This window comes from Bos indicus x Bos taurus, chromosome 29 (assembly GCF_003369695.1).
Source record: "Bos indicus x Bos taurus breed Angus x Brahman F1 hybrid chromosome 29, Bos_hybrid_MaternalHap_v2.0, whole genome shotgun sequence".
NCBI classification, from domain to species: domain Eukaryota; kingdom Metazoa; phylum Chordata; class Mammalia; order Artiodactyla; family Bovidae; genus Bos; species Bos indicus x Bos taurus.
In genome coordinates, this window is record NC_040104.1 from 18,897,560 (window position 1) to 18,911,931 (window position 14,372).

Sequence of the window (14,372 nt, forward strand, 5' to 3'; positions counted from 1 at the left end):
ATGAGCCATAAACTCCTGGCACAGGACCAGAGGAGGCTGGACCATCTTATTCTCTGCTGGAGTATCGATTCCAGCAGGATTCTCTGCTGGGGGAATGGCCACTTGGGTTGGAGATGCTCGGAGGATGCACGAGTGAAGTCCAAGGTATGAGGTCTACCCTGGATGAATCTGCTTGTATGGATATGTGTTCCTTGACACATATCCATGGCCTTGGCTCCCTCCTTTAAAACCTTTTTCGGCTGGAGGAAGATTTAAATAATATTTTAAAAAATCTCTGCAAGCATCATCAACAATGTAAAGGTTAATTTTAAGTATCAGTTTGACTGTGGCCAAGATTAAACAGTATTTCCGGTATGTAAGTGTGAGTGTTTCTGAATGAGATTAGCACTGAATATGTGGACCCATTGAAGAGGACTCCTCTCCCCGACGCAGGCCAGAGGGCCCCCTCTAATCACGGAGGGTCTGAATAGAGCAAAAAGCAGAGGAAGGAGGAATTCACCCTCGGGGCTCCCTCCCTGCCTGCCCAAGCAGGACTTTTCTCCTGCCCTTGAACTGAGATCTACACCATCAGCCGGTTTCCCTGATTCCCCTGAATCCCACACTACTGGTTTCCCTTGAGGGCTTCCCAGGCAGCGCAGTGGGTAAAGAATCTCGCTTCAGTGCAGGTGATACGAGTTCAATTCCTGGATTGGAAAGATCCCCTGGAGGAGGGCATGGCAAACCACTCCAGCATTCTTGCCTGGAGAATCCTTTGATGAGAGGAGCCTGGTGGGCTATAGTCCACAGTGTCGCAGAGAGTCAGACACGACTGAAGCAACCGAGCATATGCTACACATGGCTTCCCTAGTGACCAGCTTCAGACCGGGTGAATTCTTCAGCCCTCACAATTGCATGAGTCAAGTCCTCGTAATAAAGTTCCGTATATATATCCCCATTGGTTCTGTTTCTCTGGAGAGAGCTAATACAAACAACACTAAAACCCACATAATTCTATACTTTCTGCTATATGTACATGTGAAAAAGTTTTCACGGTGCCAGAAGAGGTCAGTAGGAAACTTTCCCTGGGAAAACCCTTGGACCTGGGGCGGGGGACAGGGGACAGAAGGTTGGTTGTAAATAAGAAAACGTTCTCTTCAGTTCTGAGAGAAGAAGGCACAATTTATTTAGTCAAATTATTTTACACCATAGTCTTCACGGACAGTTGTCAACTTAACACTTAATATAGTTTAAAAGAGTCAATGATTACCTGCAAAATTATATATATTTTAATATCTAAAAAATATATTGTATATATAAGGCAGAAAATCCCTCGTATCCACAAGGGAAAGTTTGGTTGCTGTTTTCCAAGTTGTTATGATTGCAGTTCAGTTATTTACAAACATCTCCAAAGCAGTTAACGGTTTAAAGGGGATGCCTTGACTCGCTTCTGCTCATTTGTTAAATAATTACAGTGATTCTCTTTCGGGTAAGTCAGTGACTTCAAAGCCCTGTTCTCTTTTCTGCAACAAGTCACATTATGCTTTTTTAAAAACCAGCTATAAAAACGTACAAGCAGCCCAAATGTACAGATTGACAAAAAGATGTACAAATTACATTTAAAAAAAATAACGACTGATTTGATAGGAACACTGTATCTGTGACCGAGGTCAACTCGTTTCTTTACTCTTTTTCACTTTTTAATTATTTACTTTTAACACTGTGAGATATAGGAAAATAACTCTGCATAATTTATACAGTAAGTTGCCTTGTGGTTGGTGGACCCGGGACTGATCGTCTGACAAGCGCACAGCACTTGCGAATCTGTTTGTGTTTAGAAATCCCTAGGACTTTTCAAAGTACTGGGACCCATGGTCATTATTTCTTTTTTTCAGTTATTTACTTCTCTGGCTTTTCAGGAATGTCTGTATTTGCATTAACATCTCTTAGTTCATATTTTGACTACTTCTAGACAGAATGGTCAGCCTAGCGCATATTTACTGCCCACTGAAAGGGATTCTGCAATGCCCGTGGCTTCTTAAATACACACTTGTTTCTTTCTGTTAAATTCCAGTTGGGTGAAAACTTCACTGGCCTTACAACCAATGTTCCAGTTGCCCTCCACTGAGTTAGGTCTTCCTAAGATAAGATGATAAGCTTCCTGCCTCTAGTTCACTAAGCCTCAAACCAGAGCATAACTGGTTAAGTCCATGACTCTTTATCCTACTGAACCCTTCAAGGTTCAAGATGAGACCCGTGTGTCTGTAAGAAACTGTTTTTGGTCCTAAAAATATAAATCTACATACAGTTTCTTTCCCAGAACCATGACACAACCATTCCAGTAATCTAAATATTCAACTCATAGGTTGACAGGAGATTGGGACTCCAAACTGGCATACTGGCCCATGGAATTATCCACCTCTTTGTTCAAGGTAGAGAAAAGCAGGAGTTACCAATGTTAAAAAAAAAAAAAAAAAAAAGAAGAGTTGTTTTTAAAGAACAGGTACAAAAGTTCTATCCAACAAGAAAGAGCATCCAGTTTTGTTTTCTCTCCAAGGCCACGTAAGTCCAAAGGGAGGTGTAAGGGAGGGGGCTTCAGCGAGAAGGCCACCGATGAGGAAGCATCTAGTAGTAGCTGCCTAAGTGTGAGGGCACGTGGGTGTTGGGATGGCGAGGGACGTTGGGGTTGGGGTAGATGCCCCCCGTGGGGGAGGTCCAGTATTGTGACGCCGCTCCGAAGAAGCTGGAGGACGTGACGGGCATGGAGGACGGGTGGGGAGGGACAAAGTTCACCTTCTGTTGGTGGGTGTGGTAGGAAGGCACGTAGGAGATGTCGGAAGGGTACTTGTACATGGACGACTCGGTGGGATGCGGCTGCAGAGCCTGGGCGATGCCGTGGAAGTCAAATTTGTAGGCATACCTCTTGCCGTGCACTTTGGTCATAATGTTTTTATCGTAGTAGTATCGGAGGGCCCGGCTCAGCTTGTCGTAATTCATGTTGGGCTTGCTCTTGCGCTCCCCCCAGCGCCGGGCCACCTCATCGGGGTCCGTCATTTTGAACTCTCCGTTGGTCCCCTCCCAGGTGATGCAGCTGGCGTTGGCGCTGTCCGAGAGCAACTCCAGGAGGAACTGCCACAGCTGGATCTGCCCGCTCCCTGCGGGAGACAGAAAACAGGCTCCACCTGAGAAATCAGAACCTGATCCTAAGTGCAAGGGTCCACTCACCCCAGACAGGAACCCCAGGATCTCCTTCTACAGTCAGAATCCACTTCTCAACCAGACTGGCATAATCATCAAGGTTAGATCTTTATATAAGCCGCCCCCAGCCTGGTGAAATTCACCCAGAGCCAGCTGTGTGGCTTGGGGCGAGGCACGCCCCATCCCTTTGGGGGAAGATGCTTGCCTCTCTTCTTCTGTAAAGGCCTGAACCACTGTCTACTCCTTATTCAGTGCTGGCCTCCCTCAGAGTCCCAGGGGAACATGTGACAGCACTTTAGGCTGAAGCAACCTGAACTGCTCCTTAGCTTTTGTGCTTGGCTCTCTGCTCTAAGTTCCACAGAGAACATGGGCACAAATTAAAAAAAAAAAAAAAAAGAGGAGAGCGAGCTGGTGGCTTTCTCACCCTCTGAGCAGAAACGGCCTGGAGACAGGAGCAGTGGGACTTCCCTGGTGGGACGGTGCTGGCCTCGCAATTCCAAAGGGCCTATTAACTCACACAGGAGGTGCGCTTGGTTCAGAACTCACTTGAGTTACCTGAATCACAAACCCTTAAAATACACTGTTGAGTTTATTTTATCTGCAACCTCTTACCTAGGAAGCCAAGTAATGCTGCAATACCACCTAAAGTGAATACTGAGACAGCTTTAGAATATGTATTCACCGAGAGCTTGTTCCTTGCCCTTCCCACACCTACCCCCTCTATCTTTCCCTGCTGAAACTTATCTCAACCTCAGTGCACATACATGGGGCTAAAATGTTTGTGGTCCAGAGGCATCTTCAGCTTATGGATATCATCACCGCCTAATGACAAGCCCTGTTCTCTCCTTGTGCACTAGAGAAACAGGGGTCAAACAGTTCAAGGAAAGGCATACATGTCCCTCCCTGGTCAGGTGTCTGAACTGAGGACACCTTGAAGTGAAGTCGCTCAGTCGTGTCTGACTCTTTGCGACCCCATGGCCTGTAGCCTACCAGGCTCCTCTGTCCATGGGATTTTCCAGGCAATAGTCCTGGAGTGGATTGCCATTTCCTTCTCCAGGGGATCTTCCCAACCCAGGGATCGAACCCGGGTCTTCCGCATTGTAGACAGACGCTTTACGTCTAAGCTGCCAGGGAAGCTTCCCTTAGTGATCTCATAAAACTATGGAACATTCTGGAACACAACCTCTCAGGCCAAAGTAAACTCACCAGGATTGGCTAGGCGACTGCTGGTTGGGCCCAGGATCTGATATGGATCTAAGGAGACAAGAAAAGAAATTTGCTTCACTGTTATGAAAAATATAAAAACAACAGCATTAACAATAAGAATACCCCTAAGGGTTTCTACTTTTATTTTGAGATCATAGGAAAGCCTGATTTCAGAAAACTGCACTGCTTTTACTTGTAAACCTTAAAGATCATGATCAGAGTTATGGTCTATATCCCCATTATTACAGAAACAACATGTAATTGTGATAGTATCATTTTTTCATATTTAGTGTCTACAATTTATAGATAATACCTACAATAGAATAATAAAAAACATTTGGAAAGGAGCTAGCTGATATCCAGTCACATGAATAAGAAGTATGGCTTATTAAAAGAGCTTAAAGTCTAACAGTGTCTTTGTAAAGGTCCTACAACAGTCTTTGTAAAAATTTATTTATTTATTCCTGACCATGCCATGCAGCCTGTGGGATCTTAGTTCCCTGACGAGGGATTGAACCCATGGCCCTGCAGTGGAAATGCTGAGTCTTAACCACTGGACCACCAGGGAATTCCTTTGTTGCTGTTCAGTCACTCAGTTGTGTCTGACTCTGTGATTGCATGGACTGTAGCCTGCCAGGCTATTCTGTCCATGGGACTCTCCAGGCAAGAAAGCTGAAGTGGGTTGACATTTCCTTCTCCAGGGGATTCCTGACCCAGGGATCGAATCCATGTCTCCTGTGTCTCCTGCATTGGCAGGAGGACTCTTTATCACTGAACCACCTGGGAATCCCTGACTGGCCTTTAATAGCTCTAACTATTACTAACTATTACATGTCTCTCTTTTTCTGATGCAGCATAGAAGACACATGCCTGAAAATCAAGTAGCCTGGGTTCTAGCCCAACTAAATTATCAGCTAAATAACTCAGTGGACAATCTCTGGGTATTGCTTTTCTCCTCTGCAAAATGATAGGTTTGGCTCTTGGATTTTTCAGTTCCCTTCCAGTACAACCTTCTATGATTTTAAGCTTGGAAATGTTGACACCAACCAACCACAATTTGTATTTTAGCCATAAAATGATTATATATTTATATACACACACCCACACACACACATATATATTTGAATTTCTTTTTTTAAAATAACATCTCTTTATTTACTTATTTTGGCCTTACCATGTGGCATGTGTGATCTCAGTTCCCTGACCAGGAATCAAACCCCTGCCCCCTGCCGTGGAAGCATGGAGTCTTAACTACTGGGCTTCCACAGCAGTCCTTAAAATGATTATTCTTAATATCTCAGTTTACATAAAACTTACATGATAGTTTAGCCATAAAAGAAACCTTTGCAATACTGACATAGTGAGGATTGTCTTCTTCTTTTCAGCTGAGATAGATCATGGGAGAGAGCTGGATCACAGCTTGGTGATGATGTCATATGTTTGATACAATTTTACAATTTCTATATAATTATAATTTTAAAAAATCAACATGATTCAGGGGTTTTTGCTCACAACCACAAATTAACTTGAAGAGTCCTTAAGACCTCTCAATCTACCCCTTTCTATCTATACAGTGACAAATATTTGGGGGAAGGTAATTTGGCCACCTGATGTGAAGAGTTGACTCATTGGAAAAGACCTTGATGCTGGGAAAGACTGAGGACAGGAGGAGAAGGGGGTGACAGAGGATGAGATGGTTAGATAACATCACTGACTCAATGGACATGAGTTTGAACAAACTCCCAGAGACAGTGAAGGACAGGGAAGCCTGGCGAGCTGCAGTCCACGGGGTCGCAAAAGTCAGACAGGACTGAGCAACTGAACAACAATGTCTAATTTTGTTGTTGGGGACTTTTTAAATCCTCCATGTCAAATCCTCTCTGACTTGTGTTTCACAGTCAGCAAGTTCTCAGCCTTCCTGAAGAAATGCAGGTCAACTTTCTACGCTTATCTTCAATGGAAATGGAAAACCAAGTATGTTCACCCAAAGCAACAGCATGTTCAGAGCTTACTCTAAGCTGTGTTCCAAGAGAGACTGAGCTGGGCTTGGGAGGGTACACATGGCGGTCTTCAGATTCATGAAGAACCTTCACAGAGAACAAGAAGACCTTTCCACGGGGCAAACTGGGAAGCTTGAATGGAAGATACAGCATTGGGGGGACTTTGGCTCAAATGGTGGAACTGAGCCTGGTTAGGTATTGAGCTCCCATAGCTGTAAGTATTCAAGTGGAGATGATGCAGTCACAAGACTGAGATGTTACAGGATGTTGTAGACCTCCTGAGATGTTGCAGGAGGATGTTGTAGACCTAGATGTCTCTAGGTTCCCTTGCCATACGAAGAGTCTCCAATTCCATGGTTTTCAAAGTTGCTCTGCCTTAACTGTTAAGGAGATTCATTACAGGGATGGAAGAAGGTGAAACAACTTGGGAGTCTGGGATGATAGCTCTCATATTCCCCAAATCCACCTGTGTGGCTTCTGGCAAATCACTTCACCTCTTGAGATCTCGGTTTCTTTATTTTACAACATGAAACATGTTAATCTTGAGGTTCCTTTCACCTCTGATATGTCATGAGTCTCTCCACATTCCAGGGCTGGGTGCGCCATGGACAGATCTAGCACAGTGTCAAATACAGGACTCTATGAAGAACAGTGCTGACAAACACAAGATACTGTCTAAATCCTCCTCTGCTGACCACGTGGCACCAGTGGCCGCACAGGAAACAAAGGAGGGTTCGAACATCATGGACAGGTACCTGGTTGGGGCCGCTGCTCAGTATTCTTACTCATCGTTTGTGCTCCAGCAAGGGGGGGACCTGCGGCAAGAAGAGAAATATGGTAAGTGGAGCCATTCTCCACGAAGGGGAGGGAACGTCTCGTCAAGCACATCCCCACCGAGCGGGACAATTGTGCTTTCCCATTCACTCACTCCCTCACTCGGTCACTCTACTCATTTATTCATTTTATGTTATAAATATTTATCCAGAATCTATGTACTGGCACTGTTCTCGATGCTAAGGACCCAGCACTGAGCAAGGGGTTCCTGCCAGAGCTTACATTTTAATGGAGGAGACAATGATAAACAGCAATAAATACGGAGAAGGAGCATGTCTGATGGTATTGGGGCTGTGGATTTCATTTTTAAATAGAAAATTGAGAAAGGTCTTTAATGAGAAGGTGGCATTTGAGCGCCAGTCTCCTGCTCCTGTGTTTCCACATCTTGTGAGCTCCCCTCTTTGTGGCATCTCTTAGTACACCCTTCCTGCTCCTGCCATCATGTCACATATCCACGTTAGAGCTGTGTTGCTTCTTGCACTGTCTTTGGCTTCATCTGACTGGCATCCTCACCACTCCTCTGTCTTCTCACTGACCCTTCAAATGCTATTTAGCCAGTTTAATCTCCATAAACCACTTCACTCCACCATCCAAAAACCTCAGTGACTTGATGTTGACTAAAGCACTGAGGTCTATGGTCCGAGCATCTTTGAACCCCTTCCTCACCCTTCCAGACTTTTCTTTTCCTTCGTGCACCCTAAACTCCAGGAACCCAAGTCCTCCCTGACTCTCAGACATGTTGACCTTGATGTCTTTGCCTGAACCCGCCTCTCCTGGGAAGGCATCTTTCCCATCTCTCTGGGTCCAAATCCTGCCTCTTTCTAGAACCAACTCTTATGACTCCAGGTCCCTAAGGTGTTCCTGATGCCACCCGGAGAGAAAGGGGTGTGTGTGTGTGTGTGTGTATGCGCGCGCGCGTGTGCTTGACTCCTCTTCCCTCCTGGAGAGACCGGTGCATGCGGGTTCACCATGTGAAACCCGCACTGCCCAGGGCTGGAGGCAGAGTAAACAGATAATACATATTATTAAAAGGGCTTGTGGCTATTGCTTGGGCATTAATTTTCAGTCCTAACTTCTTTCTTGAAAGAATTCCCTTCACCATCCATTTCTGTGCTTGATATTTTACCTCCTAGAGACAGCAAGATTGACACGTTCTGGGTCAGGACTTTATGAATCATTCTTTCCCCTGCACTCTTCACAGGAGATTCTGGGTCAGATTTCAACACAAACTGATGTCATATCACTAGCATCTCCTCATCCGGTTACCACCCCACCTCAACGTTCCACGAAATGAGGTAGAGATGTTGGGAGGATTCTATCCTGACAATTAGGGAAGCAGGTGAAGTCATGGAGGGTCATTATTGAAACCTAAATGGCAGAATCCAAATCCAGGGATTTTTCATTCATACAGAAACTTGTCCTAAGAAACTTGACAACTTCAAACATTCTAAAGCCAAATGCAGTGAAACAAAACTCAAAGGTCTGAGTGAAAATTCCATTATCTTTCTGGGACTAGGTATCACTGACAAGTTCTACATTGGTAATTAATTTTGATGTCCATTCAAAAAGCAGAAAAAGAAAATGCTCACTCTTCTCTTCCTTTCGCTTATGACCCTGTTCTCTGCCCCACCCCAGAAAAAGGTTTTCCTCCCAAAGAACAGAGTGACGTTTACTTACTTTTGTTGAGGCCAGAATTCATGTTACTGCCCCAACCTCCTCTCCTGACTGAGTCATAGGAAGGGTCTAGTGGAAAAAAACAGAGATACATCAGCCTCAATAGATGTGGATTTGAGCAAATGCCAGAAGATGGTGGACAGGAGAGCCTGGCATGCTACAGCTCATGGAGTGGCAGAGTCGGACACAACTGAGTGACTGAACAACAACGAAAGCATCTTCTGCTCTTCAGAAAGGTTGCCTGAAGATTATCTTTTAGTGATCCAGAAAAATTAAATTTAACTTAGCAATAACCTCAAGCATCACTAAATTCCAGAAGTGCATTTCCCTGGGGCAAATGGGGACGGACGGAAGTAACACTGCCACACTGATTGGGAGTCAAAGGGGTGGAAAGAACCCTGAATTTGAAGTCACAGGGTTGGTTCAGGTTCTATCCTTCCATCATTTGTTGTGAGACCTTGGATGAATCCAGACATCCTTGGGCCTCAGCTTTTCAAAATATGTAACTAAGAGTCTTCTCTGGTGGTCCAGTGGATAAGACTTTGTGTTCCCAATGCAGAGGGCCTGGGTTCAGTCCCTGGTCAAGGAACTAGATCCCACATGCTACAGCTAAGAATTCACATGCTGCAACTGAAAAAAAAAAACAACAAAAAGATCATGTATGCTGAATCTGAAAGTAACCCTGCATGCCACAGTGAAGACTGAAGATCCCATGTATTCCCACAAAGACACGGCACTACCAAACACTTTTTAAAAAAAATATGGAAATAAGATTTTACACGATTTAATCTACCTTAAAGGGTGTGCAAATGTTATCAACTGCATATCTGTGTCCTCCTCAAACTCATATGCAGATGTCTAATCCCCAATGTGATCGTGATAGGAGGTGGAGTTTGGGAGGTAATTAAGTCTTAACCGTGGGGCCCGTAAGAAGAGGGTTAGTGCTCTTATAAGAAGAGGTCACAGAGGTAGCTTGCCTGTGTGCCTCCTGCCATATGAGGGCACAAGAAGAAGACAGCCATCTGCAATCCAGACGGGAGGGCCTCCAACACCTGACCATGCTGGCACATGACCTCAGACTTTCAATCTCCAGAACTGTCGGAAGTTAGTGTTGTGTATAAGCCTCCCAGCTTATCATTCTTTGTTATAGCAGCCCCAAGGGATGAAGACAGGTAATGATCAAATGAGATAACACGTGTGAAGCATCTTATAAGGCATTCTACAAACATAATCTAGGTTTAGAAAGAAAAAAAGTGTCCAAAGCCTGTGTTGCAAAACCCTTTAAGCAGCTCTGCGGAGATGGTCATGTCTAGATTAAAGGCTCATGGACAAACTCTCATAGCAGTGCCTTGAGGCCCCAGCAGTGATTTCAGCCTCTCATTCCAGCACATGTTTGGGCACATTCTGGACTCTCATTGGCCCCTCAGCTTTTCTGTTGATAGTGGGGAGCTGGGTGATGACCACAGCCAAAGGAAAAGGGGCAGAGGTGTGGCTGGACCATAAACAAGGGGCTGGAGAGACGCTTCCCACCTGGACTGCAGAGAGGCTTCCAAATCACCTTGGTGGACACTCCATTGAACCTGAACATTCATGATCCCAACCCTTTTCTTGAAAGAATCTACACACCTCTCTAACCTTGTGCAGAAACTGCTTAACCGACTGGCTGGAAACATCTTTTCCTTTCTCACGCTGTGAGTCCCGTGGAGACACGGAGCAGGAATAGCAGAAGAGCTTAAGGATATAGAATTATGACTTTCAAAGTCTTTCCATGGACAACAAAGAAACCATAAAAACCATCCGGACAAATGGAGTGCAAACCTCATCAAACGACTGTCAGACGGGGTGAAACGCAAACCATCCCCCTCCACCCCTTCTGAGCCTCACAAACAAATTAGAATAAGAACTGTGAAGATGGGCTGGTTGGTCCCATGGCCTGTTCTGATTGTTTCTGGCTAAGAAGAACCAAACTACAGGACCAGATTTTTGGTGGAAAAATCCACGTGCAGATGCTCATTCCTCCTAGTTTTGGAAATTACAATCTTCAGCAATTGCCATGAAAAGCAAAACAGAAAGTGAGGGGATGGAGATGGGAAGAAGGGGAGGGACGGGGCAAAAGAGACAGACCTGGCTCATTTGAGTTGTCTGTTTTTATTTTTGACTCTTTTTTTTCACAATTCCTTCTGCAAATAGATTCCTGTGCTTGCTTAAAAACAAAGCAGAACAGAAACAAACAAAGAACCTAACTTGTTTACAAGCTGGGGTATGTGGTTGAAGGTTCTCATGGGTATTTTCTGGACTGTCTGGCAGGGGGCAACAGTGTGTACAAGGCTGGGGTGGGGGACCTTTGCGGAAAGGCCAGGTTCTTCCAAACTTCTTCTTTGGGGTTGGGGTGCTGGTTAGGCCTCCAGGCATTTGTCTGGGACTGATTTCTGCAGTGGATTGTGTATTTGCCTATAGAGTGCAAGTGAAAGAATATGAAACAAGTCCACTATTCTTGCCTTTATTATTTTTATTATATTAATTAGTTAGCTAAAATTTTTATTGGAGTATGTTGTGTTAATTTCTGCTGTACAACAAAATGAATCAATCATGTGTATACATATATCCCCTCTTTTTTATATTTCCTTTCCGATTAGATCACCACAGAGGACTGAACAGAGTTCCCTGAGTTGTAGAATAGGTTCCCATTAGTTATCTATTTTATACATGTGTGTGCAATGGCACCCCACTCCAGTACTCTTGCCTGGAAAATCCCACGGATGGAGGAGCCTGGTAGGCTGCAGTCCATGGGGTCGCTAAGAGTCAGGCATGACCGAGCGACTTCACTTTCACTTTTCACTTTCATGCGTTGGAGAAGGAAATGGCAACCCACTCCAGTATTCTTGCCTGGAGAATCCCAGGGACGGGGAGCCTACTGGGCTGCTGTCTATGGGGTCACACAGAGTCGGACACAACTGAAACGATGCAGCAGCAGCTGTGTGCTTAGTCGTGTCTGACTCTTTGCGACCATATGGACTATAGCCCACCATGGGATTTTCCAGGCAAGAATACTGGAGTGGGTTGCCATTTCCTCCTCCAGGGGATCTTCCCTACCCAGGGATCAAACCCACATCTCCTACACCCCATGCATTGGCAGGCAGGTTCTTTTACCACTGAGTCACCTGGGAAGCACCATTTTATATGTAGTAATGTATATATGTCAATTTCAATCTCTCAGTTCATCCCACCCCTCCTCCATCCCCCTTGTATATCCATACTTTTTTTGTTCTCTATATCTGTGTCTCTATTTCTGCTTTGTAAATAAATAAGATCATCTATACCAATCTTTTCATATTCCACATATATGCATTAATATACAATATTTGTTTTTCTCTTTCTGACTTCACTCTGTATGAAAAAAACATGATTCAAAAAGACACACCGCAGTGTTCACTGAACTGTTAACAGTATCCAGGACATGGAAACAAAGTTGTCCATCAACAGAGGAAAAGGATAAAGAAGACATAGGACATATACACAATGGAATATTATTCAGCCATAAAAAGGGACACAAATGGGTCATTTGTAGATGACCCTGTCCTTGCCTTTAAATAGGAGAAGATAACAAATAGAAGACTGTGAGGCTGTACAGGTCATGTGCCAAAGGAATGCTGGAGATCCTGGGGGTGAAGGAGGGAGAAGCCAGTCTAAGTGGGGCCGGGTGGCTTGAGTGAGGCCTCTTTGGAGAGAAGAGAGCATGCATCAGAGGTGGGCATGTGGCAGATGTGAGCAGTGAGATGTGAATGTGTCAGTGGGAGACAACCACCTGTGGGTCTGCAGTTGGGGGGATAAGGTCAGGCTCAAGACCGTGTCCACAGCTGATCAACAAGCTTAGTGGCCCTGGGTCACAGGCCGCAGAAACCAGGAGAGGCCCCTGCTACTGCTGCTAAGTCACTTCAGTCGTGTCCGACTCTGTGCGGCCCCATAGACAGCAGGGATTCTCCAGGCAAGAACACTGGAGTGGGTTGCCATTTCCTTCTCCAATACATGAAAGTGAAAATTGAAAGTGAAGTAGCTCAGCTGTGTCCGACCCTCAGCGACCCCATGGACTGCAGCCTACCAGGCTCCGGAGAGGCCCCTGGCAGGTGGCAATACCGTGAACACACGATGTGGTGGAGCAGGCAGCTCGTGGTGGATGGATGCAGTGGGTACCGGGGGGACGAGAGGTGAACCTAACAGGAACGGAATAGAAAGTGGAATAGAAAGTGACAAATTCATGCAAAGAGAAATAGCAAATCACCGAGTTCCAGGAATTGGTGTGTGTTATCTGAAGTTTTGACTTGACTTGTGACTTACTCTGCACTGATAAGATCTCTGACTCAGAGTTTTCGAAGCAGTTTTTTTTCTCGATCTTAATTTACTGGAGGAATCAATCCATTCTCTCTGAAAGCTATGTTATATTCATTCAGAAGAAACTTTTTTTTTAAGGCCCACCTTAAGGCTTTGGCTATAGTTACCATCGACTTACCAGCTATTCCTCCTATTCTTTTTTTAATTGAAGGATGATGGCTTTACAGAATTTTGTTGTTTTTCTGTCAAACCTCGACATGAATCAGCCGTAAGTATACACATATCCCCTCCTATTCTTTTACTCTAACAGTCAGATCAGATCAGTCACTCAGTCGTGTCCGACTCTTTGCGACCCCATGAATCGCAGCACACCAGGCCTCCCTGTCCATTACCAGCTCTCGGAGTTCACTCAGACTCATGTCCATCGAGTCAGTGGTGCCATCCAGCCATCTCATCCTCTGTCATCCCCTTCTCCTCTTGCCCCCAATCCCTCCCAGCATCAGAGTCTTTTCCAATGAGTCAACTCTTTGCATGACGTGGCCAAAGTACTGGAGTTTCAGCTTTAGCATCATTCCTTTCAAAGAACACCCAGGGCTGATCTCCTTCAGAATGGACCGGTTGGGTCTCCTTGCAGTCCAAGGGACTCGTAAGAGTCTTCTCCAACACCACAGTTCAAAAGCATCAATTCTTCAGCGCTCAGCCTTCTTCACAGTCCAACTCTCACATCCATACATGACCCCAGGAAAAACCATAGCCTTGACTAGATGGACCTTTGTTGGCAAAGTAATGTCTCTGCTTTTGAATATGCTATCTAGATTGGTCATTCTAGCAGTAGAGGCATGCAAAAGTTACAGGACACCCGGATGAATTCCCTGTAACCAACAGAGGGCAGGTCGTGGCTGGATTTTTCTCTAGTGGTTGATACTCTATCAGAGGAGTGTCTGACACCTCTGTCTTTTCCTGTGATGCCCTGGGGGTCTGGGGGAAGCCTGGTTGAGAGAACTTTTGAGGTCCCCACCAACCCTAAAGTCCTATAGTAGGTACCAAAAAAAAAGTGACAGAAACAGAAAGGCCACGAGCAATCAGCCTGAAGTGCTTCCTCCAGCGAAGGTAACAGAGCAATAAATAGCATTGGTCATGCCTACAGCCAAGGGT

General features: G+C 45.1%; 1 protein-coding gene across 2 annotated transcripts in view; it reads right to left on the bottom strand.

The window, feature by feature from the left end:
• Nucleotides 1-1,132: 1,132 nt before the first annotated feature.
• The window catches only part of FLI1 (Fli-1 proto-oncogene, ETS transcription factor), a 131,901-nt gene continuing 118,661 nt past the window's right edge, over nucleotides 1,133-14,372 (bottom strand). For both annotated transcript variants that reach the window (XM_027531412.1, XM_027531413.1), the window contains exons 6-9: nucleotides 8,892-8,957; nucleotides 7,136-7,195; nucleotides 4,381-4,428; nucleotides 1,133-3,131 (exon numbers count right to left, since the gene is read on the bottom strand). In XM_027531412.1, coding sequence (XP_027387213.1) covers nucleotides 2,602-3,131; nucleotides 4,381-4,428; nucleotides 7,136-7,195; nucleotides 8,892-8,957 — 704 coding nt within the window. In that variant the 3' untranslated portion in view covers nucleotides 1,133-2,601. The remainder of the gene's footprint in view (nucleotides 3,132-4,380; nucleotides 4,429-7,135; nucleotides 7,196-8,891; nucleotides 8,958-14,372) is intronic.